The sequence below is a fragment of the Pogoniulus pusillus genome, chromosome 17 (assembly GCF_015220805.1).
Source record: "Pogoniulus pusillus isolate bPogPus1 chromosome 17, bPogPus1.pri, whole genome shotgun sequence".
Lineage (NCBI taxonomy): Eukaryota > Metazoa > Chordata > Aves > Piciformes > Lybiidae > Pogoniulus > Pogoniulus pusillus.
In genome coordinates this window covers 1,658,077-1,685,821 of record NC_087280.1, presented here as the reverse complement: position 1 = coordinate 1,685,821, position 27,745 = coordinate 1,658,077, and the positions used below count along the sequence as shown (strand labels likewise).

General features: G+C 57.7%; 1 protein-coding gene across 1 annotated transcript in view; it reads right to left on the bottom strand.

Moving 5' to 3' along the window:
- The window catches only part of ARIH1 (ariadne RBR E3 ubiquitin protein ligase 1), a 101,833-nt gene that overhangs the window by 33,964 nt on the left and 40,124 nt on the right, over positions 1 to 27,745 (bottom strand). The window contains exons 2-5 of the mRNA XM_064157219.1: positions 24,015 to 24,082; positions 8,459 to 8,603; positions 1,045 to 1,137; positions 636 to 691 (exon numbers count right to left, since the gene is read on the bottom strand). Coding sequence (XP_064013289.1) covers positions 636 to 691; positions 1,045 to 1,137; positions 8,459 to 8,603; positions 24,015 to 24,082 — 362 coding nt within the window. The remainder of the gene's footprint in view (positions 1 to 635; positions 692 to 1,044; positions 1,138 to 8,458; positions 8,604 to 24,014; positions 24,083 to 27,745) is intronic.

The following is a 27,745-nucleotide window of genomic DNA, read 5'->3' as shown; positions in this document are numbered from 1 at the left end:
TTCATGTACTGAGGCAGAAGTTAGACAAAATGTTAAGGGACATAGAAACACACAATTGTTTGGGTTGGAAAAGCCCTCCAGGATCATCCAGTCCAAGCAGCAACCCAGCACCACCATGGACACCAAACCACAGCCCCAAGTGCCATGGCCACACTTTCCTTCAACACCTCCTGGCATGGGGACTCCACCACCTCCCTGGGCAGCCTCTGCCAATCTCTGACCACTCTTGCAGCAACCAATGTTTTCCTCATCTCCAACCTAACTCTCCCCTGGCACAGTTTCAAGCCAGTTCCTCTCCTTCTATCACCTGAGACTAGGCAGAAAAGCCCCAACCCACCTCACTGCAACCTCCTCTCACAGGGAGCAATGAATTTTCCCCTCAGCCTCCTCTTCTCCACACTGCACAACCCCCAGATCCTTCAGCTGCTCCCCACCAGCCCTGTTCTGCAGACCCTTCCCCGGGCATGCTTGAGCAGCTCACTGCAGCTATCACACCAAGGCAGGTCAAACCTGACCTCTCTGCAGCCTTCCAACCTCTCTGCAGTTTTTTTAAGGCAGGACTTTTGGACAGCATCTGAGTAAGCAAACAGGGAAAGAGAGAGGCAAGGCAAAAGGCAGCAGCTCCCCATACTTACATAACTGTATTGTCATCGACTAAGATATCACAGCCATGAGCAGGGCATGAGATGGTCTGCAAAAGAACCACAGCAGAAAGGTCACCAAAAGCACAGTGCTCCTCCTCCTGCATCACAGAACCCCAAAGCAACAAACTCACTGCAAGGCAGAGCCAAGCCAGCACACTGGCTCCAGCACCACGTCCCAGATGTGCCCTGGTGCACAGCAGCATTGCTCCCACCCACAGCAAAATCCTCCCCACCTCCCACTTCACCCACAGCAAAATCTGGTGCCTCCACAGCTCAGAGGCTTAGGCTTTCCCCCTTGTTCTTTCAGGGGGGTTAGTGGGGAAGAATTCTCCCTTTTCCCCTCCACCTGCCCTCCAACACAGAGAATTTACAGACCCAAGCCATGAGGTTAACATTTTACCTGTCCCATGCCTTCCTCCATTATTTTGGTAGTTAAATATTCACTCCAGCACTGCATGCAGAACTTGTGTCCACACTCCAGGCCAGTGAAGTACTGCAACGACAAAGGAGCAGTCATTGGAGCATCAGAGTGTGGATTCACCCCAGACACACACACAGAGCACCACAGACACTCAGCATCACTGTGTGCATTCACCACACACACACAGAGCACCACAGACACTCAGCATCACTCTGTGCATTCACCACACACACACAGAGCACCACAGACACTCAGCATCACTCTGTGCATTCACCACACACACACAGAGCACCACAGACACTCAGCATCACTGTGTGCATTCACACCACACACACACACACAGCACCACAGACACTCAGCATCACTGTGTGCATTCACCACACACACACACAGCACCACAGACACTCAGCATCACTGTGTGCATTCACCACACACACACACAGAGCACCACAGACACTCAGCATCACTGTGTGCATTCACCACACACACACACAGAGCACCACAGACACTCAGCATCACTGTGTGCATTCACCACACACACACAGAGCACCACAGACACTCAGCATCACTGTGTGCATTCACCACACACACACACACAGCACCACAGACACTCAGCATCACTGTGTGCATTCACCACACACACACACACAGCACCACAGACACTCAGCATCACTGTGTGCATTCACCACACACACACAGAGCACCACAGACACTCAGCATCACTGTGTGCATTCACCACACACACACACACAGCACCACAGACACTCAGCATCACTGTGTGCATTCACCACACACACACACAGCACCACAGACACTCAGCATCACTCTGTGCATTCACCACACACACACAGCACCACAGACACTCAGCATCACTGTGTGCATTCACCTCACACACACACACAGCACCACAGACACTCAGCATCACTGTGTGCATTCACCACACACACACACAGCACCACAGACACTCAGCATCACTGTGTGCATTCACCACACACACACACACAGCACCACAGACACTCAGCATCACTGTGTGCATTCACCACACACACACACACAGCACCACAGACACTCAGCATCACTGTGTGCATTCACCACACACACACACAGCACCACAGACACTCAGCATCACTGTGTGCATTCACCACACACACACAGCACCACAGACACTCAGCATCACTGTGTGCATTCACCACACACACACACAGCACCACAGACACTCAGCATCACTGTGTGCATTCACCACACATACACAGCACCACAGACACTCAGCATCACTGTGTGCATTCACCTCACACACACACAGAGCACCACAGACACTCAGCATCACTGTGTGCATTCACCACACACACACACACACAGCACCACAGACACTCAGCATCACTGTGTGCACTCACCACACACACACACAGCACCACAGACACTCAGCATCACTGTGTGCATTCACCACACACACACACACAGCACCACAGACACTCAGCATCACTGTGTGCATTCACCACACACACACACACAGCACCACAGACACTCAGCATCAGGGTGTGGGTTCACCCCAGCACTGCACCCAGACACACACACAGCAGCACAGATACTGCAGCACTGTGATGGGGTTGCAGAATGCACTGGGTTGGAAGGAACCCTTGAGGTCATCCTGCCCACCCCCCCTGCACTCAGCAGGGACCTGTGCAACCAGAGCAGACTGCTGAGGGTTCCATCATGCCTGACCTTGGATGCCTCCAGGGATGGGGCCTCAAACACCTCTCTGGGAAAGCCATCCCAGTATTTCCCCACCCTCACTGTGCAGAACTCCCTCCTGATGTCCAGCCTAACTCTGCCCTCTCCAGTTCCAAACCACTGTCCCTCATCCCATTACTGCAGCTCCTCCTAAACCTTCCTCCCCAGCCTTGCTGTAGGTCCCCTGCACATAATGAAATGATGCTCTGAGGTCTCCCTGGAGCCTTCTCCTCTCCAGGCTGAGCATCTCCAACTCTCCCAGCCTGTCCTCTGGAGAGGGGCTCCTGCCCTCCCATCAGCTTTGTGGCCAGGAGCAGGACATCTCCCCAGAGCTGCTGGCTTCACTCCATCACTGCACCCAACACCAGAGGACCCCAGACACTGCAGTCCTACCACGGAGGCAGGATTGCAGGAGGGCTCTCAGCAGAGCAGAGCCAAGGGGCAGAATCCCCTCTCTTGCCCATATTCCTCTGGCTGCAGCCCAGCACACAGCTGCCTGCTGGGCTGCAGGAGGGCACTGCTGGCTCCTGGGGAGCTGCCCAAGGCTTTTGTGGGTTTGTTTTGGATGCTATGGTGTCTTCTCTCCTCTTCTTGCCTTGCTGCCACATGCAGCCTAGACACAGTCCCACACAGGCACTCACTGAGCTCCCCCTTGTCTAGGAAGTCAAGTGATGGGGGAGCAGTTGGGCTGAGCACAGCACAGCAGAACTGTTTGCAGTCAGGCTCTGAAGGCACAGGCATGAAGTCTGCCTAACTCCCTTGGATAATCTTCCCCCTGAAGCCCAGGTGAAGCCAGCAGAGATCTGAGCTGGCAGCTGCAAGTCACTACATGAAGTCCAGTAGTGCTCAGCTGCTGCAGCCAGCAAGGAGGGCAGCTCCAGCTGCAGGGAGCACACCGAGGTACCAGCTGGGGCTGAACGGTGACACAAGGGGTGGGGAAGCAAAGACTGAAATTCAGTTTGCTCTCTCAGATCATCTTGAAGCATTTCATAGCCAGAGCCAGGGGGAAGGACAAAGTCTACTGAAACCTGTTCCCTCAGGCCCCTGGGCAGGTTACTGCTGGATGGCTTTGATTTTCACACACTTCTGTGCTCATGGAATGACAGAATGGCTTGGGTTGGAAGGGACCTTCAAGATCATCCAGTGCCAACCCCCTGCCATGGGCAGGGACACCTCCCATGGGACACCTCCCACCAGCACAGCTTCAGCAAGGCCTCACCCAGCCTGGCCTGCAACACCTCCAGGAACAGGGCAGCCACAACCTGCCTGGGCAGCCTGTGCCAGTCTCTCCCCACCCTCACTCTCACCAATTTCTCCTCATCCCCACTCTCACTACCCCATCTCCCAGCTCAAATACTTTGTCCCCCAGCCTGGCACTCCCAGCCCCTGTCAAAAGTCCCTCCCCAGCTCTCCTGGAGCACCCTTCAGGTACTGGAAGGTTGCTCTAAGGTCTCCCTGAAGCCTTCTCTTCTCCAGCCTGTCCCCACAGCAGAGCTTCTCCAGCCCTCTGAGCATCTTTGTGGCCTCCTCTGCACCCTCTCAGTAGCTCCAAGAATTTCTTCCTCATCTCTAGCCTCAATCTCCCTGTTCCCAGCTCAAAGCCACTGTCCTGGCACTCCCAGCCCTTGCTAGAAGTCCCTCCCCAGCTCTCCTTCAGCTACTCAAAGGCTGCTCTAAGGTCTCTCTGGAGCCCTCTTCTCTCCAGGCCAAACTCTCCCAGCCTGTCCCCACAGGGGAGCTTCTCCAGCCCTCTGCTCATCTTCTCAGCCAATAAAAGAGCTTTACCCTGGGATATCATCCAAGGGCAAAGAGCCCTGTTCTTCCCTGCAGGCCAGGCTGCAACAGCAGCAGGAAGAGTGCACTTAGAGAAGGCCATGCTCTTCCTGAGCATGACAGGCTCAGAAGCCTGCCTGAGCTCCCTGCTCACACAGCACTGCTGTCCCAGCTGCCCTCTGCTCATCTCTGGTTGCACAGGGAGGCTGCTTGCTGGCACCTTCTCTCCACAGCCCTGTCCTTTTGTGATTTGCACTCCTCTGGCACCCTGCCACCAGCAAGGGCACAGCTCTGAACCTGAGGCTTGGAAACCTCTGCTGATGTTGCAGCCTCAGGTTGAGAGCTGTGGCCTCAGCTCTGCCTGGTGCTGCCACAGCCCTGCCAGAAGCAGGAGGTGGGTGCCAGAAGCACCTACCACAGCCTGACCTGAGCAGCCAGCAGGAGGTGGGCTCAGCAGCTGACTTCAGCTCAAAACAGAGACACTTAGCCACACCTCTGCTTTCTTTGGAAGCCACAAGAGTGGTGTGCCCTGTCAGCACCCTGGCTCAAGGAGAGGAAGCTGACAGCTACACCATGCTCAGTTTGGCCAATTCAGTGAGTGGAAAAAAACACCTGCTGAACTTGGAGCCATTACTGATGGCATCTGATGCCCCACACATGTTCAAATGATGTCTCCTGGCAATGAGGGGCACGACAGAAGAGCCCCAACATCTCTAGCTTACAGGTTGGCAGCAGCACACAGCTTGGGGCCAGCTCTGACTCTTCCCACATCATAAAGCAAGGAAGAACGTTTGAAATTTACTGATGCTCTGGAGCAGGGGATTGAGTCCAGCAGCAGTAAGTTTGCAGATGGCACCAAGCTAGGAGCAGCTGTGGAGCTGTTGGAGGGTAGCAGAGCCCTGCAGAGGGACCTGGCCAGGCTGCATGGGTGGGCAGAGGCCAAGGGGATGAGACTGAACAAGGCCAAGGGCAGGGTTGTGCACTTTGGCCACAACAACCCCAAGCAGCACTAGAGGCTGGGGCCAGAGTGGCTGAGAGCAGGCAGGCAGAGAGGGAGCTGGGGGTGGTGGCAGAGAGGAGCTGCAGAGGAGGCAGCAGTGCCCAGGTGGGCAGCAGAGCCAATGGCATCCTGGGCTGGCTCAGGAGCAGTGTGGGCAGCAGGACAAGGGAGGTTCTTCTGCCCCTGTGCTCAGCACTGCTCAGGCCACCCCTGCAGTGCTGTGTCCAGCTCTGGGCTCCTGCATTGCAGAGAGCTGCTGAGGTGCTGGAAGGTGTTTGGAGCAGGGCAGCAAGGCTGGGGAGGGGCCTGGAGCACAGCCCTGTGAGGAGAGGCTGAGGGAGCTGGGGGGGGTGCAGCCTGCAGCAGAGGAGGCTCAGGGCAGAGCTCATTGCTGCCTGCAGCTGCCTGCAGGGAGGCTGTAGCCAGCTGGGGTTGGGCTCTGCTGCCAGGCAAGCAGCAGCAGCAGAAGGGGACAGAGGCTGAAGCTGTGCCAGGGCAGGTCTGGGCTGGCTGTGAGGAGGAAGTTGTTGGCAGAGAGAGTGATTGGCACTGGAATGGGCTGCCCAGGGAGGTGGTGGAGTGGCTGTGGCTGGGGGTGTTGCAGCCAAGCCTGGCTGGGGCACTTAGTGCCATGGTCTGGTTGGTTGGGCAGGGCTGGGTGCTAGGTTGGGCTGGACTGGATGATCCTGGAGCTCTCTCCCAGCCTGGTCAATTCTGTGATTCTAGGAAATCAGAGCAGGGCAGATTGAGGTTGGACAGAAGGAGGAAGTTCTGCACAATGAGAGCAGTAAAACACTGCAAGAGGTTGCCATGGGCTGTGGTGGAGGCCTCTCCCCTGCAGATACTGAAGATCAGACTCCATGTGGCCCAGGGCAGCCTGCTCTAGTTGGAGGTGTCCCTGCTGCCTGCAGGGGGACTGGACAAGATGACCTCTGAGGGTCCCTTCCAATCCATGAGCCTATGCCCAGGAGCTCATCCCTCACCAAACCTCAGTACTCCTGCAGCAAAGACACCCAAAGAAGCTTTAGAGCACAGGTCCTGCTGTCACTGGGTGCAGGCAGTGAGGAAGTCTGCTGTGTGCCCAGCTGAGAGGCTGCCTCCACGCTTCCTCACAGCCTGCTACCACCTCACAGCAGCCTGCAACTCCCTTCTTGACTTTGAGGGAGTTCCCAGTTATTTTTGGCCCAGCTGACAGCAGATGTCAAGGGAGAAAGCTGCCACAAAGCCACACAGTCCAAGGGGTAAGAGTGGCTTGTGCAGCAGGGCACTGTCAGAGGGGACAGCTCTGTTCCACCCTGCCACTCCAGCCCTGGCCATGCTCCTCTGGGAGTAGCCAGGATGCAACCAGCTGCTCCAGGATGGGTTTTCCATGACCACCCCACTCTGCCTTTCTTCTTCACTTCAGGAATGATGACAGCACCAACAGCCTAAGCCATCTGAATGTCCTCATGGAACAGCTGAGCTTGGAAGGGCCCTTAGTGACCCTTCTTCTCTCCAGGCTCAACAAGCCCAACTCCCAGCCTGGCCTCACAGCAGAGCCCTTCCAGCCCTGCTGTGGCCTCCTCTGGCCCTGCTCCAACAGGTCCCTGTCTGTGCTGAGGGCTCCAGAGCTGCCCCAGCACTGCAAGGGGGATCTCAACAGAGCACAGCAGAGGGGCAGAATCCCCTCCCTGCCCCTGCTGCCCACACTGCTGGGGATCAGCCCAGGGCAGGGCTGGCAGCCCCCAGTGCTGGTGCATACTGAGCACTCCCAGTCTCAGTGGCCTTACACTGGGCTCTGCTCTGCCTGCTCCAGAGGCAGGAAAAGGCTTGCCAGCAGGTCACAGCAGCAAGGCTCCTTCACCCAAGGCTACTGACAAACCCCAAAGCTCCTGATGGTTTCCATTCTTGCTGCAAAGCTCAGCACACAGCCCCAGAGCCTGAGAGGGCTGCTTTGCTCTTCAAAGGGCAGGCATGGAGTCCTGGAGGGTCAGGAGAGCTCCACCAGGAACAGGAGGTTCCAAAGGAGGAAGACTTTCTCTTATTATGTCATCACCCTGCCTTTTGGCAAAGCCACAGATGAACTCCCACATTCCAGCTTCTCCACTCATCTTGTTTCTTCCAGGACCTCCCAACAGAGAGGTCTGTCTCTTGCCAGCCTCTCCAGTCTGTAATGCACCCACTGCAGAGCAGAAGATTCCCAGATTGCACTGGCTTAGAAGGGACCCTCAAAGGTCACCCTGTCCACCCCCACTGCAGGCAGCAGGGGCACCTCCAACCAGAGCAAGCTGCCCAAGGCCAAACTGAGTCTGACCTTCAGTGGCTCCAGGGATGGGGCCTGCACCACAGCCTTGGACAACCTCTTCCACTCTGAAGAACTTCCTCTGATGTCCAACCTGTCTCTGCCTTGCTCTAGTTTCAAACCACTGCTCCTCACCCCATCACTCCAAGCCCTTCTGAACAGTCCCTCCCAGGCCTTCCTGTAGGTCCCCTGCAGATACTGAAATGCAGCTCTAAGGTCTCCCTGGAGCCTTCTCTTCTCCAGGCTGAACCTCCCCAACTCTCTCAGCCTGTCCCCATAGGGGAGGTGCTGCAGAGGGCATCTTGACTGCTTCCTCTGGAGCCACTCCAGCAAGTCCAGGCCTCTCATGTTGGGGACCTCACAGCTGGAGACACCTCAGCTAAGGTCTCCCCAGAGCAGAGGGACAGAATCACCTCTCACATCTGCTGACCACACTGCTTTTGCTGCAGCCCAGGATGCGATTTGCCCTCTGGGCTGCAGCGCCCATTGCCGGCTGAGGACTCAGCGAACCAACTGAGACCTCAGCTCCCTTTCCAAAGGCTGCTGGAGAGATGCTCTGCAGAGACAGTCTGTGCAGCCTGGGCAGGCAGGGGCTGGCAGGTACTCACCGAGTTTGGGTAGTTGAGATAGCAGATCTGACAAGGCATGTCCTGGGCAGACGACCTGGTGTTCATCTGGCGCGTCCGAGACTTCTTGCTGGGGTTGATGACATGGCACTCTGCAAAGAGCTTCTCCAGGTTGCCATCGAAGTACCTGCACACACAGCACAGCACAGGGGAGCTGAGAACCTGCACACACAGCACAGCACAGGGGAGCTGAGAACCTGCACACACAGCACAGCACAGGGCAGCTTAGAACCTGCACACACAGCACAGCACAGGGGAGTTTGTACCTGCACACACAGCACAGCACAGGGGAGCTGAGAACCTGCACACACAGCACAGCACAGGGGAGCTCTGTACCTGCACACACAGCACAGCACAGGGGAGTTTGTACCTGCACACACAGCACAGCACAGGGGAGTTTGTACCTGCACACACAGCACAGCACAGGGGAGCTCTGTACCTGCACACACAGCACAGCACAGGGGAGCTCTGTACCTGCACACACAGCACAGCACAGGGGAGCTGAGAACCTGCACACACAGCACAGCACAGGGGAGCTGAGAACCTGCACACACAGCACAGCACAGGGGAGCTTTGTACCTGCACACACAGCACAGCACAGGGGAGTTTGTACCTGCACACACAGCACAGCACAGGGGAGTTTGTACCTGCACACACAGCACAGCACAGGGGAGTTTGTACCTGCACACACAGCACAGCACAGGGGAGCTCTGTACCTGCACACACAGCACAGCACAGGGGAGCTCTGTACCTGCACACACAGCACAGCACAGGGGAGCTCTGTACCTGCACACACAGCACAGCACAGGGGAGTTTGTACCTGCACACACAGCACAGCACAGGGGAGCTCTGTACCTGCACACACAGCACAGCACAGGGGAGCTGAGAACCTGCACACACAGCACAGCACAGGGCAGCTTAGAACCTGCACACACAGCACAGCACAGGGGAGTTTGTACCTGCACACACAGCACAGCACAGGGGAGTTTGTACCTGCACACACAGCACAGCACAGGGGAGCTGAGAACCTGCACACACAGCACAGCACAGGGGAGCTCTGTACCTGCACACACAGCACAGCACAGGGGAGTTTGTACCTGCACACACAGCACAGCACAGGGGAGTTTGTACCTGCACACACAGCACAGCACAGGGGAGCTCTGTACCTGCACACACAGCACAGCACAGGGGAGCTCTGTACCTGCACACACAGCACAGCACAGGGGAGCTGAGAACCTGCACACACAGCACAGCACAGGGGAGCTGAGAACCTGCACACACAGCACAGCACAGGGGAGCTTTGTACCTGCACACACAGCACAGCACAGGGGAGTTTGTACCTGCACACACAGCACAGCACAGGGGAGCTCTGTACCTGCACACACAGCACAGCACAGGGGAGCTCTGTACCTGCACACACAGCACAGCACAGGGGAGCTCTGTACCTGCACACACAGCACAGCACAGGGGAGCTCTGTACCTGCACACACAGCACAGCACAGGGGAGCTCTGTACCTGCACACACAGCACAGCACAGGGGAGCTCTGTACCTGCACACACAGCACAGCACAGGGGAGTTTGTACCTGCACACACAGCACAGCACAGGGGAGCTCTGTACCTGCACACACAGCACAGCACAGGGGAGTTTGTACCTGCACACACAGCACAGCACAGGGGAGCTGAGAACCTGCACACACAGCACAGCACAGGGGAGCTCTGTACCTGCACACACAGCACAGCACAGGGGAGTTTGTACCTGCACACACAGCACAGCACAGGGGAGCTCTGTACCTGCACACACAGCACAGCACAGGGGAGTTTGTACCTGCACACACAGCACAGCACAGGCGAGTTTGTACCTGCACACACAGCACAGCACAGGGGAGTTTGTACCTGCACACACAGCACAGCACAGGGGAGCTCTGTACCTGCACACACAGCACAGCACAGGGGAGCTTTGAACCTGCACACACAGCACAGCACAGGGGAGTTTGTACCTGCACACACAGCACAGCACAGGGGAGCTTAGAACCTGCACACACAGCACAGCACAGGGGAGCTGAGAACCTGCACACACAGCACAGCACAGGGGAGTTTGTACCTGCACACACAGCACAGCACAGGGGAGCTCTGTACCTGCACACACAGCACAGCACAGGGGAGTTTGTACCTGCACACACAGCACAGCACAGGGGAGCTCTGTACCTGCACACACAGCACAGCACAGGGGAGCTCTGTACCTGCACACACAGCACAGCACAGGGGAGTTTGTACCTGCACACACAGCACAGCACAGGGGAGCTGTGAACCTGCACACACAGCACAGCACAGGGGAGTTTGTACCTGCACACACAGCACAGCACAGGGGAGTTTGTACCTGCACACACAGCACAGCACAGGGGAGCTCTGTACCTGCACACACAGCACAGCACAGGGGAGCTCTGTACCTGCACACACAGCACAGCACAGGGGAGTTTGTACCTGCACACACAGCACAGCACAGGGGAGCTCTGTACCTGCACACACAGCACAGCACAGGGGAGCTTAGAACCTGCACACACAGCACAGCACAGGGGAGCTTAGAACCTGCACACACAGCACAGCACAGGGGAGCTGAGAACCTGCACACACAGCACAGCACAGGGGAGTTTGTACCTGCACACACAGCACAGCACAGGGGAGCTCTGTACCTGCACACACAGCACAGCACAGGGGAGTTTGTACCTGCACACACAGCACAGCACAGGGGAGCTTTGTACCTGCACACACAGCACAGCACAGGGGAGCTTAGAACCTGCACACACAGCACAGCACAGGGGAGTTTGTACCTGCACACACAGCACAGCACAGGGGAGCTCTGTACCTGCACACACAGCACAGCACAGGGGAGTTTGTACCTGCACACACAGCACAGCACAGGGGAGCTTAGAACCTGCACACACAGCACAGCACAGGGGAGCTTTGGACCTGCACACACAGCACAGCACAGGGGAGCTCTGTACCTGCACACACAGCACAGCACAGGGGAGTTTGTACCTGCACACACAGCACAGCACAGGGGAGCTCTGTACCTGCACACACAGCACAGCACAGGGGAGTTTGTACCTGCACACACAGCACAGCACAGGGGAGCTCTGTACCTGCACACACAGCACAGCACAGGGGAGCTCTGTACCTGCACACACAGCACAGCACAGGGGAGCTGAGAACCTGCACACACAGCACAGCACAGGGGAGCTCTGTACCTGCACACATAGCACAGCACAGGGGAGCTCTGTACCTGCACACACAGCACAGCACAGGGGAGTTTGTACCTGCACACACAGCACAGCACAGGGGAGCTCTGTACCTGCACACACAGCACAGCACAGGGGAGTTTGTACCTGCACACACAGCACAGCACAGGGGAGTTCTGTACCTGCACACACAGCACAGCACAGGGGAGTTTGTACCTGCACACACAGCACAGCACAGGGGAGCTCTGTACCTGCACACACAGCACAGCACAGGGGAGCTCTGTACCTGCACACACAGCACAGCACAGGGGAGTTTGTACCTGCACACACAGCACAGCACAGGGGAGCTCTGTACCTGCACACACAGCACAGCACAGGAGAGTTTGTACCTGCACACACAGCACAGCACAGGGGAGCTGAGAACCTGCACACACAGCACAGCACAGGGGAGCTCTGTACCTGCACACACAGCACAGCACAGGGGAGTTTGTACCTGCACACACAGCACAGCACAGGCGAGTTTGTACCTGCACACACAGCACAGCACAGGGGAGTTTGTACCTGCACACACAGCACAGCACAGGGGAGCTCTGTACCTGCACACACAGCACAGCACAGGGGAGCTTAGAACCTGCACACACAGCACAGCACAGGGGAGCTGAGAACCTGCACACACAGCACAGCACAGGGGAGTTTGTACCTGCACACACAGCACAGCACAGGGGAGCTCTGTACCTGCACACACAGCACAGCACAGGGGAGTTTGTACCTGCACACACAGCACAGCACAGGGGAGTTTGTACCTGCACACACAGCACAGCACAGGGGAGCTCTGTACCTGCACACACAGCACAGCACAGGGGAGCTCTGTACCTGCACACACAGCACAGCACAGGGGAGTTTGTACCTGCACACACAACACAGCACAGGGGAGTTTGTACCTGCACACACAGCACAGCACAGGGGAGCTCTGTACCTGCACACACAGCACAGCACAGGGGAGCTCTGTACCTGCACACACAGCACAGCACAGGGGAGCTCTGTACCTGCACACACAGCACAGCACAGGGGAGTTTGTACCTGCACACACAGCACAGCACAGGGGAGCTCTGTACCTGCACACACAGCACAGCACAGGGGAGTTTGTACCTGCACACACAGCACAGCACAGGGGAGTTTGTACCTGCACACACAGCACAGCACAGGGGAGCTCTGTACCTGCACACACAGCACAGCACAGGGGAGCTGAGAACCTGCACACACAGCACAGCACAGGGGAGCTCAGAATCTGCACACACAGCACAGCACAGGGGAGTTTGTACCTGCACACACAGCACAGCACAGGGGAGTTTGTACCTGCACACACAGCACAGCACAGGGGAGCTCTGTACCTGCACACACAGCACAGCACAGGGGAGCTTTGGACCTGCACACACAGCACAGCACAGGGGAGTTTGTACCTGCACACACAGCACAGCACAGGGGAGTTTGTACCTGCACACACAGCACAGCACAGGGGAGTTTGTACCTGCACACACAGCACAGCACAGGGGAGTTTGTACCTGCACACACAGCACAGCACAGGGGAGTTTGTACCTGCACACACAGCACAGCACAGGGGAGCTCTGTACCTGCACACACAGCACAGCACAGGGGAGCTCTGTACCTGCACACACAGCACAGCACAGGGGAGTTTGTACCTGCACACACAGCACAGCACAGGGGAGCTTTGTACCTGCACACACAGCACAGCACAGGGGAGCTTAGAACCTGCACACACAGCACAGCACAGGGGAGCTCTGTACCTGCACACACAGCACAGCACAGGGGAGTTTTGTACCTGCACACACAGCACAGCACAGGGGAGCTTTGTGCCTGCACACACAGCACAGCACAGGGGAGCTTTGGACCTGCACACACAGCACAGCACAGGGGAGTTTGTACCTGCACACACAGCACAGCACAGGGGAGTTTATACCTGCACACACAGCACAGCACAGGGGAGTTTGTACCTGCACACACAGCACAGCACAGGGGAGCTCTGTACCTGCACACACAGCACAGCACAGGGGAGTTTGTACCTGCACACACAGCACAGCACAGGGGAGCTGAGAACCTGCACACACAGCACAGCACAGGGGAGCTTTGTGCCTGCACACACAGCACAGGGGAGCTTAGAACCTGCACACACAGCACAGCACAGGGGGAGCTTGCATCACCTCCCTGGGGGCCATTGGGCAGGTTCTGGGCTGCTCCCTTGCAGAGAGATATTGAGGTGCTGGAAGGTGTTTGGAGCAGGGCAGCAAGGCTGGGGAGGGGCCTGGAGCACAGCCCTGTGAGGAGAGGCTGAGGGAGCTGGGGGGGTGCAGCCTGCAGCAGAGGAGGCTCAGGGCACAGCTCATTGCTGCCTGCAGCTGCCTGCAGGGAGGCTGTAGCCAGCTGGGGTTGGGCTCTGCTGCCAGGCAGCCAGCACCAGAAGAAGGGGACCCAGGCTGAAGCTGTGGCAGGGCAGGTCTGGGCTGGCTGTGAGGAGGAAGTTCCTGGCAGAGAGAGTGATTGGCACTGGAATGGGCTGCCCAGGGAGGTGGTGGAGTGGCTGTGGCTGGAGGTGTTGAAGCCAAGCCTGGCTGGGGCACTTAGTGCCATGGTCTGGTTGGTTGGGCAGGGCTGGGTGAAAGACAGAACAGAATCATCCAGTTCCAACCCCCTGCCATGCTCAGGGACACCCTACCCTAGAGCAGCCTGACCACAGCCTCAGCCAGCCTGGCCTCAAACACCTCCAGCCATGGGGCCTCAACCCCCTCCCTGGGCAACCCATTCCAGCCTCTCACCACTCTCCTGCTCAACAACTTCCTCCTCACCTCCAGCCTCACTCTCCCCACCTCCACCTTTGCTCCATTTCCCCCACTCCTGACACTCCCTCACAGCCTCCAAAGTCCCTCCCCAGATTTTTTGGAGCCCCCTTCAGACCCTGCAAGGCCACAAGAAGGTCCCCTGGGAGCCTCCTCTGCTCCAGCCTGCACAGCCTCAACTCTTTCAGGCTGTGCTCACAGCAGAGCTGCTGCAGCCTCTCAGCAGCCTCCTGGCCCTGCTCTGGACACTCTCCAGCATCTCCACAGCCCTCTTGGCCCAGGGGCTCCAGAGCTGGATGCAGCACTCCAGGTGGGCTCTCAGCAGGGCACAGCAGAGGGGGAGAATCCCCTCCCTGGCCCTGCTGGCCACACTGCTGCTGCTGCAGCCCAGCCCCCTTTTGGCTCTCTGGGCTGCATGTGCACATGTGTGTCTATTGCCACTTGTCCTATCACAGACACCACTGAAAAGAGCCTGGCCCTTTCTTCCTGACACCCACCCCTCAGAAACTTGTAAGATGCTTAGTCTCCTCCAGGCTAAACAGCCTCAAGTCTCAGCTTCTCCTCCTCCAGACCCTTCACCATCTCCATGGCTTCCACTGGATTCTCTCTAGCATATCCCTGTCCCTCTTGATCTGGGGAGCCCAGCACTGGACACTGGTTTGGTTGAAAGCTCCTCCACTTGGCAGGGAGGACTAAACTTGCAAGTATCATCAGCAGGTAGGGCAGCCTCCTCCTGCCATCAAGACACCACCACCTCTGCTTCTCCAACCTGCAGCAGCTGGGAAGGACCAATCAAGCCTGACAATGAAGCAGCTAATCTCACCTGCACACACATCCCTCACTCAAACCCAGCAAACAGATCACCCACCCCAGCTCCCTCCCCGCAGCACCAACCAGAATCCAAATCAGCTGGCACCTAGCCAGGGAGAACTCCCACATCTAACCACAGTGCAGTCAGCTGAAGATTGAAAGCTGGGAGAGCTGGGGCTGTGCAGCCTGCAGAAGGCTCCAGGGACACCTTAGAGCAGACTTCCAGTAGCTGAAAAGGGAGACAGGAGAGCTGGGGAAGGAATTGTGACAAGGGCTGGGAGTGCCAGGACGAGGGACAATGGCTTTGAGCTGGGAGAGGGGAGAGTGAGACTAGAGATGAGGAAGAAATTCTTGATGGTGAGGGTGGGGAGATGCTGGCACAGGTTGCCCAGGGAGGTTGTGGCTGCCCCCTCCTTGGAGGTGTTCCAGGACAGGCTGGAACCTGGGCTTGAAGGTCCCTTCCAACCCAACCCAGACTGTGAATCTACGACTGAAGGCCACCAGCAGCTCCCTGTCCCTGCAGCCATGCACAGAGGCAGGGCTGAAGTTCAGAGCCTTCCCAAGGTGTGTGTTTGAACTCACCACAGAGGCAGTGGTGAAGGCAGTGGTGAAGGCAGTGTGGGGCCTGGCACTGCAGCAGACACAGGAGGCTTTGCCACTTCTGCCGTGTGAGCTGAGGGATTTGAGTGCCTTTGTTTGCCTCAGGATTACTGCAGCTGGGACATTTCAGCACAGCCCCACTGCAGGCTTTGTTTACTAAGGAGCCATGGATAAATATTAACTCCATAAAGGTATCCCAGCCTTCAAACTGCCCTCACATGCAGCACCACTCCTTTAGGACATCCTCTGTGTGAGGAGGGCAGACAGGCAGCTGGGGATGATGACTGCCAAGAAGACAAATGCTGTGATGCCACTTCAGCCCTGGCACTGGTGGTCAGCTACATGCTTATGACAATGCCAGAGGGACAGGAGGTGGTGTGCTGGCATCTCCTCACTGGCACCAGGCAGATCTGTGTTCACAAGAGCAGGTGTTGATCTGTTGGAGGGTAGCAGAGCCCTGCAGAGGGACCTGGCCAGGCTGCATGGGTGGGCAGAGGCCAAGGGGATGAGACTGAACAAGGCCAAGGGCAGGGTTCTGCACTTTGGCCACAACAACCCCAAGCAGCACTAGAGGCTGGGGCCAGAGTGGCTGAGAGCAGGCAGGCAGAGAGGGAGCTGGGGGTGGTGGCAGAGAGGAGCTGCAGAGGAGGCAGCAGTGCCCAGGTGGGCAGCAGAGCCAATGGCATCCTGGGCTGGCTCAGGAGCAGTGTGGGCAGCAGGACAAGGGAGGTTCTTGTGCCCCTGTGCTCAGCACTGCTCAGGCCACCCCTGCAGTGCTGTGCCCAGCTCTGGGCTCCTCCATTGCAGAGAGATGCTGAGAGAGTCATTAGGCACTGGAATGGGCTGCCTGGGGAGGTGGTGGAGTCGTCGTCCCTGGGGCAGTTCAAGGCAAGGTTGGATGTGGCACTTGGTGCCATGGTCTAGCCTTGGGCACTGTGGTAAAGGGTTGGACTTGATGATCTGTGAGGTCTCTTCCAACCTTGGTGATACTGTGATACTGTGCTGGAAGGTGTTTGGAGAAGGGCAGCAAGGCTGGGGAGGGGCCTGGAGCACAGCCCTGTGAGGAGAGGCTGAGGGAGCTGGGGGGGTGCAGCCTGCAGCAGAGGAGGCTCAGGGCACAGCTCATTGCTGCCTGCAGCTGCCTGCAGGGAGGCTGTAGCCAGCTGGGGTTGGGCTCTGCTGCCAGGCAGCCAGCAGCAGCAGAAGGGGACCCAGGCTGAAGCTGTGGCAGGGCAGGTCTGGGCTGGCTGTGAGGAGGAAGTTGTTGGCAGAGAGAGTGATTGGCACTGGAATGGGCTGCCCAGGGAGGTGGTGGAGTGGCTGTGGCTGGAGGTGTTGCAGCCAAGCCTGGCTGGGGCACTTAGTGCCATGGTCTGGTTGGTTGGGCAGGGCTGGGTGCTAGGCTGGGCTGGCTGAGCTTGGAGCTCTCTGCCAACCTGCTTGGTTCTGTGATTGTAAGATCTGTGCAAAAGTTGCACTTGTGAGCAGCCTGGAGAAGAGAAGCCTTTGGGGAGACCTTAGAGCAGCCCTCCAGTACCTGAATAGGGTCTACAAGAAAAACAAGAAGGGACCTGTTAGAAGGGCTGGGAGTACCAGGACAAGGGACAAGCTTGGAGCTGGGAGAGGGGAGACTGAGACTGGAGATGAGGAAGAGATTCTTGGCAGTGAGGGTGGTGAGCCACTGGCACAGCTTGCCCAGGGAGGCTGTGGCTGCCCCTTTCCTGGAGGTGTTGAAGGCCAGGCTGGCTGAGGCCTTGAGCAATCAGGGCTAGCTGAGAGCTGTCCCTGCACACAGCAAGTGGTCCTGAAGGTCCCCTCCAACCCAAACCATTCTATCATCCCCAAAATTACCTGTTAAGAGGCTCACTAACAGGTTCCATCCAGTCTGCTACTTCCTTCTGGAGCAAAGCAGCTCTGCCCACACTGCACTGAGAGCTGAGCCCAGTGCATATCCCTGTCTCATACCACACAGCTGCAGGCTACCATCTCTGCTGCAAAGCACTTCCCCCTCCTCACCCCCTTCACAGCTCAGGGGCTTGAATCTTCCTCAGCTGGCACTGCTCAAGGGTTGCTTTTCAGTTGCTTGGTCCCTATTTTCATCTTAGAATCAGAGTCATTAAGGCTGGCAGAGATCTTTAGGTCACCAAGCCCAACTGTAACCCAACTACCATGACCACTAAAGTAGATCCTGAAGTGCCACAGCTACAGCTCCTTGAACAGCTCCGGGCATGGGCACTCCACCACCTCCCTGGGCAGCCTCTGCCACCCCCTGAACAACTCTGGCAACAAAGGCATTTTTCCTCCTCTCCAACCTAATCCTCCCCTAGCACAACTCCAGGCCATTCCCTCTCCTTCTATCACCTGAGACTAGAGAGCAGAGCCCAACCCCAGCTCACTGCAGCCTCCTCCCAGGGAGCTGCAGAGAGCAATGAGCTCTGCCCTCAGCCTCCTCCAAGCTGAACACCCCCAGCTCCCCCAGCTGCTCCAAACCCCTCACCAGCCACATTGCTCCTCTCTAGGTAAGCTCCAGGATCTCAGGGCCTGGTGTGCCACCCAGAACTGAACCCAGTATTGAAGCTGTGTCCTCACCAGTGCCCAACACTGGGGCACAATCACTTTCCTGCTTCCTGCTGGCCTCGCTGGCTTTGGTCCAGGGCAAAATGCTGGTGGCCTTCCTGGCCACCTGGGCACTTCCTGGCTGACATTCCAGCACCCCCAGGTCCTTAGGGAGAAGCACAGCACTTTTGACAGCCCTTCAAACCCTCTGCTCCCTTCCTCCCCTTGCAGTGCATATCAGCAGCACCTCACCCCTACTGGCATCCCAAAACTGCTGTGGCCTGCTCCAACCCAGGCTGGGCTCTCTGCTTAATAGAGACAACTCCATCCACTGCTCCTGTCAGCATTCCAACATCCATCCTCTTCACCACCAACTTTGCTCTTCTACTTCAAACTGCATTGAGAGAGCAGTGAATTGCTTTCAGGTCCTGTCATTTCTTCCCTGCTCCCCAGCACCAAGTGCATCCCAGGATCAAGGCTGTTTGGCAGAGCTAGGAAGCTGTGCACTGCTTTACTTCCTCCTGCTGTTGCTAACTGCCTCACCACAGCCTCATAGAATCACAGAGTCAGGCAGGTGGGAAGAGAGCTCCAAGCTCAGCCAGCCCCACCTAGCACCCAGCCCTGCCCAACCAACCAGACCATGGCACTAAGTGCCCCAGCCAGGCTTGGCTGCAACACCTCCAGCCACAGCCACTCCACCACATCCCTGGGCAGCCCATTCCAATGCCAATCACTCTCTCTGCCAGGAACTTCCTCCTCACTGCCAGCCCAGACCTGCTTCAGCCTGGGTCCCCTTCTTCTGTTGCTGGCTGCCTGGCAGCAGAGCCCAACCCCAGCTGGCTACAGCCTCCCTGCAGGCAGCTGCAGGCAGCAATGAGCTCTGCCCTGAGCCTCCTCTGCTGCAGGCTGCACACCCCAGGTTTCTAGATGTGAGCAAACCCTGTCCAAGGGAGCTACCAAAGGCAAAAAGCTTTTTCACTGAAAACAAATCCATGTTCCCAGTACATCCTCTGGGATATCTACTCCAGTGAGAGAGCTTTTGTGAGTGCCAAGGAGCCTGCAGACCTGCAGTGGAAGAGCTCCATGGAACCACTTTCCAGCAAGGCAGCCCCAGCCTGTACTGGTGCCACTGCCTGCCAGCTGAGAGAAGCCACTCTGCTCATCTGCCTTCCTGGAGGCTCAGGCTGATGAGGCTGCCTGGTGGCTCCTGCTGACTCACCATGAGCTAAGGTAAAACACACAAGTGGCTGCCTACTGCAAACATGCCCCATTAAGCAACTGAGCTCCAGCTCTGACACAGTCTGACACCCAGAACCAACAATTCCACCCAAACCTGACATCTCAGCCAGCAGCAAACCCATCCAGGCTGCAGGCAACCACAGGCATTTCCCTGGAAGTGTCCCTAACAGGTATGAGGAGGAAAAGAGGCCAAATTCCTACCAGCTCAACTGCCTGAAGTAAGAAACCCCAAGGAAAAATGGGATCAGAGAAGAACAAATTGGTTTGGGTTGGATGAAATCTTTAAAGGCCACCTGGTCCAAGCCCCCTGCAGCCAGCAGGGACATCCCCAACTACAGCAGGCTGCTCAGAGTCCCCAGTAACCTGACCTGAGTTGGTGCCAGGGATGGGGCAGCTCCCACCCCTCTGGGCAACCTGGGCCAGGCTCTCAGCACCCTTCCCCCTAACCCAAACACTTCTCCCTTCTCTCCCAGTCTCCCTCTTTCAGTTCAAACCATCCCCCCTGTCCTGTCACATCAGGCTCTGATCAAAACTGTCCCCAGCTCTCTGAGCTCAACCTTGAAGCACTCAAAGGCCACCAGAAGGTCTCCCTGGAGCCTTTTCCTCTCCAGCCTGAACACTCCCAACTCTCCCAGCCTGGCCTCACAGCAGAGCCCTCCCAGCCCTGCTGTGGCCTCCTCTGGCCCTGCTCCAACAGGTCCCTGTCTGTGCTGAGGGCTCCAGAGCTGCCCCAGCACTGCAGGGGGGAGTCTCAGCAGAGGGGCAGAATCCTCTCCCTGCCCCTGCTGCCCACACTGCTGGGGATCAGCCCAGGACAGGGCTGGCACTGCTCAGTGCTGGCTCATGTCCTGCTTGGGCATTAGGAGGCAGTTCTTTACCATAAGGGTGATGGACAGGGGAATAGGTAGCCCAAGGAGATGATGGAGGTCCCATCCCTGAAAGCATTCAAGGCCAGGCCTAATGGGGCTCTGAGCGACCTGATCTAGTTAAAGATGTCCCTGTTGACTGCAAAGGGACTGGACTTGGTGACCTTTCAAGGTCCCCTCCAAACCAATGCAGTCTGCCACTGGATCTTCACCCACCAGCACCCCCAAGTCCTTCTCCTCAGGGCTCTTCCCCCTCCCCCAGCCTGTGCTGATACTGAGGGTTGCTCTGACCCACGTGCAGGACCCTGCTTTTGGCCCCACTGAACCTCCCAAGGATCACCTGGGCCCATTTCTCTAGCTGCTCCAGGTCCCTTTCAACAGACTGTGTCCCTCAGGCTTGGCAACTGCAGCACTCAGCTTGATGTCACCTGCAAACTGGCTGAGGGTGCCTCCAGCCCCCTGTGCCACTGCAGAGGAGGCTGAGCAGCACTGGTTGCAGCACAGAGCCCTCAGGGAAACCACTTGGCACTGCTTTCTGCCTGGACACACAGCTGCTGACTGACACAGCTCAGCCTCCAACCCTGCTGCTGCTGGGAAGGAAGAGTGTGGGGCAGGGGAGTGCCAAGTGGAGGGGACCAAAGTAGTAAAGCCAAGGAGCAAGGGATACAAACTGGAGCAGAGAAGGTTTCAGCTCAACATGAGGAGAAACTCCTCTACAGTGAGGGTGCCAGAGCCTTGGAGCAGGCTGCCCAGAGAGGCTGTGGAGTCTCCTGCTCTGGAGGCTTTCCAACCCCACCTGGAGGCATTCCTGTGGGGGACTGCCCTGCTTTTGGCAGGGGTTTGGACTGGATGAGCTCTGGAGGTCTCTCCCAGCTCTGCCATTCTGTGACTCTGTGCACAACATTTCACTCAGCAGCCACAAGAAGTGCAGCAGGGGCAGGTGCTCCAGAGCCAGGAGCTTTAGCACACACATGGCAGGGAGGCTGGCACCTCTGAGGTGCCTTCCAACCTAAGTCATTCTGTGCTTCCATGATCATTCTGAGCTCTGTCACCCTTCTGAAGGGATCATTTGCATCCTGGCTGAAGTGGCCACATGCCTCCCACCAGCATTTGGGGATGCTGGTAGATAGTAGCTGAACATGAGCCAGCAGTGTGCCAGTGGCATCCTGGGCTGGCTCAGGAGCAGTGTGGGCAGCAGGACAAGGGAGGTTCTTGTGCCCCTGTGCTCAGCACTGCTCAGGCCACCCCTGCAGTGCTGTGTCCAGCTCTGGGCTCCTCCATTGCAGAGAGATGCTGAGGTGCTGGAAGTGTTTGGAGAAGGGCAGCAAGGCTGGGGAGGGGCCTGGAGCACAGCCCTGTGAGGAGAGGCTGAGGGAGCTGGGGGGGTGCAGCCTGCAGCAGAGGAGGCTCAGGGCAGAGCTCATTGCTGCCTGCAGCTGCCTGCAGGGAGGCTGTAGCCAGCTGGGGTTGGGCTCTGCTGCCAGGCAGCCAGCAGCAGAAGAAGGGGACCCAGGCTGAAGCTGTGGCAGGGCAGGTCTGGGCTGGCTGTGAGGAGGAAGTTGCTGGCAGAGAGAGTGATTGGCATTGGAATGGGCTGCCCAGGGAGGTGGTGGAGTGGCTGTGGCTGGAGGTGTTGCAGCCAAGCCTGGCTGGGGCACTTAGTGCCATGGTCTGGTTGGTTGGGCAGGGCTGGGTGCTAGGTTGGGCTGGCTGAGCTTGGAGCTCTCTTCCAGCCTGCTTGGTTCTGTGATTGGCCAGGGCTGGGTGCTAGGTTGGGCTGGCTGAGCTTGGAGCTCTCTTCCAGCCTGCTTGGTTCTATGACTGGCCAGGGCTGGGTGCTAGGTTGGGCTGGCTGAGCTTGGAGCTCTCTTCCAACCTGTCAATTCTGTGACTCTGTGATCACCTTGATCTGTGCAACAAACACAACACCAAGAGCCAGGGCTGGGCTTCCTGCTTTAAGCAGAGAAGAGCATCAGTGGAGCCCTGCAAAGGGCTCCGTGGGAGCTGGTGACACAGTGACAGAAAGCAGCAGCAGCAGCTGCTACTGGAAGGAAAACGTTTGAGTGTTTTTCTGACAGCAGCCAGCACCAAAGCTGTGCTCAGGGTGCAGCAGGCTCCCACTGCAGTGCTCACAGGAGGGATCCCCTAGACTTCAGGTAAGTATTTTACTGACTATGTACCCAGAGTAAATGTTTACCTGTGGGCCTTGTAAATACTGATGTGCACTTCGAGTGCTGTGGCTGGAAACTGCAAGGGCCTTCAGGGTAATACCTGAGATGGAAGTGGCTGGCATCCCTCTCTGGAAAACCTCACAGCTCAGCTGCATTTGGGGTTCAACTATGGCTGCCTTGAAGGAGCTTCCAGTGAGGAGAAAAACTACTGAGGAAAGGGCTTCTACCTCAGTACTTCCACAGAGGTGGCCAAGGAGAGTGAGCTTTACCCTGAGCAAAAGAACAGAGAGCTGCAGCACCTCCCCTCTGGGGACAGGCTGAGAGTTGGGGCTGCTCAGAGCAGAGAAGACAATCACAGAATGGCTTAGGTTGGAAGGGACCTCACAGGTCATCTACTCCAACCCCCTGCCCTGGGCAGAGACACCTCCCACCAGCCCAGGTTGCTCAAAGCCTCATCCAATCTGGTCTTGAACACCTCCAGGCAGGAGGCAGCTACAATCTTCCTGGGCAGCCTGTTCCAGAGTCTCCCCACCCTCACACTGCAGAGCTTCTTCCTCAGCTCCAATCTAGCCCTGCTCTGCCTCAGCTCCAAGCCATTCCCCCTTGGCCTGTCTTTAGATACTCTAAGCAGAGTCTCTCTGCAGCTTTCCTGCAGGATCCCTTCAGGAAGGCAGCTCTAAATTCCTCCCAGAGTCTTCTCTTCTCCAGGCTGAACACTCCCAGCTCCCTCAGCCTGTCCTCACAGCAGAGCTGCTCCAGCCCTTGGATCTTCTTCGTGGTCCTGCTCTGGATCCAAGAGTTTGACATTCACAGGATGTCAGGGGTTGGGAGGGACCCAAAGAGAGCATCCAGTCCAACCCCCCTGCTGGAGCAGGACCACACAATCCAGCTCAGGGCACACAGGAACACATCCAGATGGCCCTTGAAAGGCTCCAGAGAAGGAGACTCCACTTCTTGTACTGGGTAACAGGAACCTGCTCTGCTCCCTGCTCAGACTGGCAGAGCTCTTCCTTCGAGGGCCAACTAACCTCAGCCTCCTCTCTGCAGTCAATACTCCTACAACAAGGAGTCCTGCCCAGTCTAAGGGCACACATGAGATCCTCCTGGCCCAGTGGGATGCATTCATCCACTCCCATGTTCACCTGGGAATGAACACTTCCCCCCAGGGGTGAAGCAGGATGTGCTGGGTGCTGAGGTGGCTGCTTACCTCTCCATCAGCTTCTCTTTGTCCCAGTTGAAATGGCTGAGCAGTATTCGAGTGATGGTCGCTGGATTCTAGAGAGAGAGAAGAGAAACAACAATAAACCTCCTTCCTAACTGCTCCAGCAACTGGGGATGCTCCTTGGACAACAGCCAGCAGAGTTCTGAGCAGGCACACAGGGAAGTCATTGTCTGCTGGCAGTCTGTGCAGACATCAGTGGCAGCTAACATCACAGGTCCCCTGCAGCCTTCTGCTCTCTGGGCTGCTCAGCCTCAGCTCTCCCAGCCTGTCCCACAGGTCCCCTGCAGCCTTCTGCTCTCCAGGCTGCATAGCCTCAGCTCTCCCAGCCTGTCCCACAGGTCCCCTGCAGCCTTCTCCTCTCTGGGCTGCACAGCCTCAGCTCTCCCAGCCTGTCCCACAGGTCCCCTACAGCCTTCTCCTCTCTGGGCTGCTCAGCCTCAGCTCTCCCAGCCTGTCCCATAGGTCCCCTGCAGCCTTCTCCTCTCCAGGCTGCTCAACCTCAGCTCTCCCAGCCTGTCCCACAGGTCCCCTGCAGCCTTCTCCTCTCCAGGCTGCTCAACCTCAGCTCTCCCAGCCTGTCCCACAGGTCTCCCTGCAGCCTTCTCCTCTCCAGGCTGCACAGCCTCAGCTCTCCCAGCCTCTCCCACAGGTCTCCCTGCAGCCTTCTCCTCTCCAGGCTGCACAGCCTCAGCTCTCCCAGCCTGTCCCACAGGTCCCCTGCAGCCTTCTCCTCTCTGGGCTGCTCAGCCTCAGCTCTCCCAGCCTCTCCCACAGGTCTCCCTGCAGCCTTCTCCTCTCTGGGCTGCACAGCCTCAGCTCTCCCAGCCTGTCCCACAGGTCCCCTGCAGCCTTCTCCTCTCCAGGCTGCACAGCCTCAGCTCTCCCAGCCTGTCCCACAGGTCCCCTGCAGCCTTCTCCTCTCCAGGCTGCTCAACCTCAGCTCTCCCAGTCTGTCCCACAGGTCCCCTGCAGCCTTCTGCTCTCCAGGCTGCACAGCCTCAGCTCTCCCAGTCTGTCCCACAGGTCCCCTGCAGCCTTCTCCTCTCCAGGCTGCTCAGCCTCAGCTCTCCCAGTCTGTCCCACAGGTCCCCTGCAGCCTTCTGCTCTCCAGGCTGCACAGCCTCAGCTCTCCCAGCCTCTCCCACAGGTCTCCCTGCAGCCTTCTCCTCTCTGGGCTGCACAGCCTCAGCTCTCCCAGCCTGTCCCACAGGTCCCCTGCAGCCTTCTCCTCTCCAGGCTGCACAGCCTCAGCTCTCCCAGCCTGTCCCACAGGTCCCCTGCAGCCTTCTCCTCTCCAGGCTGCTCAACCTCAGCTCTCCCAGTCTGTCCCACAGGTCCCCTGCAGCCTTCTGCTCTCCAGGCTGCACAGCCTCAGCTCTCCCAGTCTGTCCCACAGGTCCCCTGCAGCCTTCTCCTCTCTGGGCTGCTCAGCCTCAGCTCTCCCAGCCTGTCCCACAGGTCCCCTGTAGCCTTCTCCTCTCTGGGCTGCTCAACCTCAGCTCTCCCAGTCTGTCCCACAGGTCCCCTGCAGCCTTCTCCTCTCTGGGCTGCTCAACCTCAGCTCTCCCAGCCTGTCCCACAGGTCCCCTGCAGCCTTCTCCTCTCTGGGCTGCACAGCCTCAGCTCTCCCAGCCTGTCCCATAGGTCCCCTGCAGCCTTCTCCTCTCCAGGCTGCTCAACCTCAGCTCTCCCAGCCTCTCCCACAGGTCCCCTGCAGCCTTCTGCTCTCTGGGCTGCACAGCCTCAGCTCTCCCAGTCTGTCCCACAGGTCCCCTGCAGCCTTCTCCTCTCTGGGCTGCTCAGCCTCAGCTCTCCCAGCCTGTCCCACAGGTCCCCTGCAGCCTTCTCCTCTCTGGGCTGCTCAGCCTCAGCTCTCCCAGCCTGTCCCACAGGTCCCCTGCAGCCTTCTCCTCTCTGGGCTGCTCAGCCTCAGCTCTCCCAGCCTGTCCCACAGGGGAGCTTCTCCAGCCCTCTGCTCATCTTCATGGCCTCCTCTGGACCTGTTCCATGTCTCTCTTGCACTGGGGGCCCCTGAGCTGGACACAGCACTCCAAGTGAGGTCTCACCAACCTCCTCTGAAGTGCTCAGCTGCTCCTGAGCAGCACCAAACCTCTCACATCCTGTGCAGTTATATACCTTGTCCTGGCAGGCCAAGAGGCCTAGGAGCTGTGCTGGCTTGCCCCACCCTGCTGCTGCTGCTGGGGAAGCAAGGGCAGGAGGAAAACAAAGGCTTGGGCCATGATGTCCCCTCCCAAAGTGCTCAACAGGGACCCCCAGGTGGTTAGGTACTTGTTGGTTCTTGCCAAATAAGGCTGAGCAAGCCCTGGGGTCACCTAACATGGTCAGTCTGGCAAATGCCTTCTGATTGGTGACTCTCTGTGGCCAAAGGAGCCTCTGCCCTCGGGCAAGGAGCAGAAATGGAGCTAAGGTGCAAGCAGCTGAGCTGCTTCTGCCTGGCTGCTTCTGCACTGCTGCCTCTGCCTCATGGAGCTGCTTCTGCACTGCTGCCTCTGCCCCATGGAGCTGCTTCTGCATTGCTGCCTCTGCCCCACAGAGCTGCTTCTGCATTGCTGCCTCTGCCCCATGGAGCTGCTTCTGCATTGCTGCTTCTGCCCCATGGAGCTGCTTCTGCACTGCTGCCTCTGCCCCATGGAGCTGCTTCTGCACTGCTGCCTCTGCCCCATGGAGCTGCTTCTGCATTGCTGCCTCTGCCTCATGGAGCTGCTTCTGCACTGCTGCCTCTGCCCCACAGAGCTGCTTCTGCACTGCTACCTCTGCCCCACGGAGCTGCCTCTGCCTCCCTGCTCTTGGCCAATGTGTTCTGCTCTACCTCATGCTTCAGGCCAGCTTAGCCCTGATGCTTTGGGCTTCAACTGCCTGGAAACTGAAGTGCCTCAGGTTCCCCAGGAGAAGGCATTTGGTGCTCTCTGCACAGCTGTAAGAGATGCTGCCTGCACCTCTGCCAACCTCCATGCCAAGAGGAACCAGGAGCAGGTCAGAGATCCTCTGCCTTTTTCCCAGCACCCTGGGAAGATCCAGAGGCCTCTCAAGGGCTGAGCAGCTCCAACACTGCCACAGAGGAGCCAGGGACTATCTTGACACTCCTGCTCCCCACGGTGAGCAGCACAGACCTGCCCTAGGGCTCCAGGCTGCCTTTTATGTGTGAGTGAGGCAAAGCCATTCTGTGGCCAAACACACAAAATGGCTTTTGAGTAGGACCTCCTGTGCTGTAGTTTCCATCCATTGCTCCTTGTCCTATCCCAGGACAAAACAGAGCAGAGTTTGTCCCCTCCCTCTTGTTCCCCAGCCCTCAGATATGTATAAACTTTGATTAGATCCCCTCTAATAATTCATGTCACCAGACCAAACAGCCCCAGGTCACAGGCTCACAGGATGTCAGGGGTTGGAAGGGACCCAAAGAGCTCATCCAGCCCAACCCCCTGCCAGAGCAGCACCACACAACCCAGCTCAGGGCACACAGGAACACATCCAGACAGGGCTGGAAAGGCTCCACACAAGGAGACTCCACAACCTCTCTGGGCAGCCTGTGCCAGGGCTCTGGGACCCTTCCAGGCAAGAAGTTCCCCTTGTGCTGAGCTGGAACCTCCTGTGCTGCAGCTTCCATCCACTGCTGCTTGTCCTGTCCCAGGGAGCAGTGAGCAGAGCCTGTGGCCCCCTCCTGGCAGCCCTCAGATAGTTATAGACATTGATTAAAT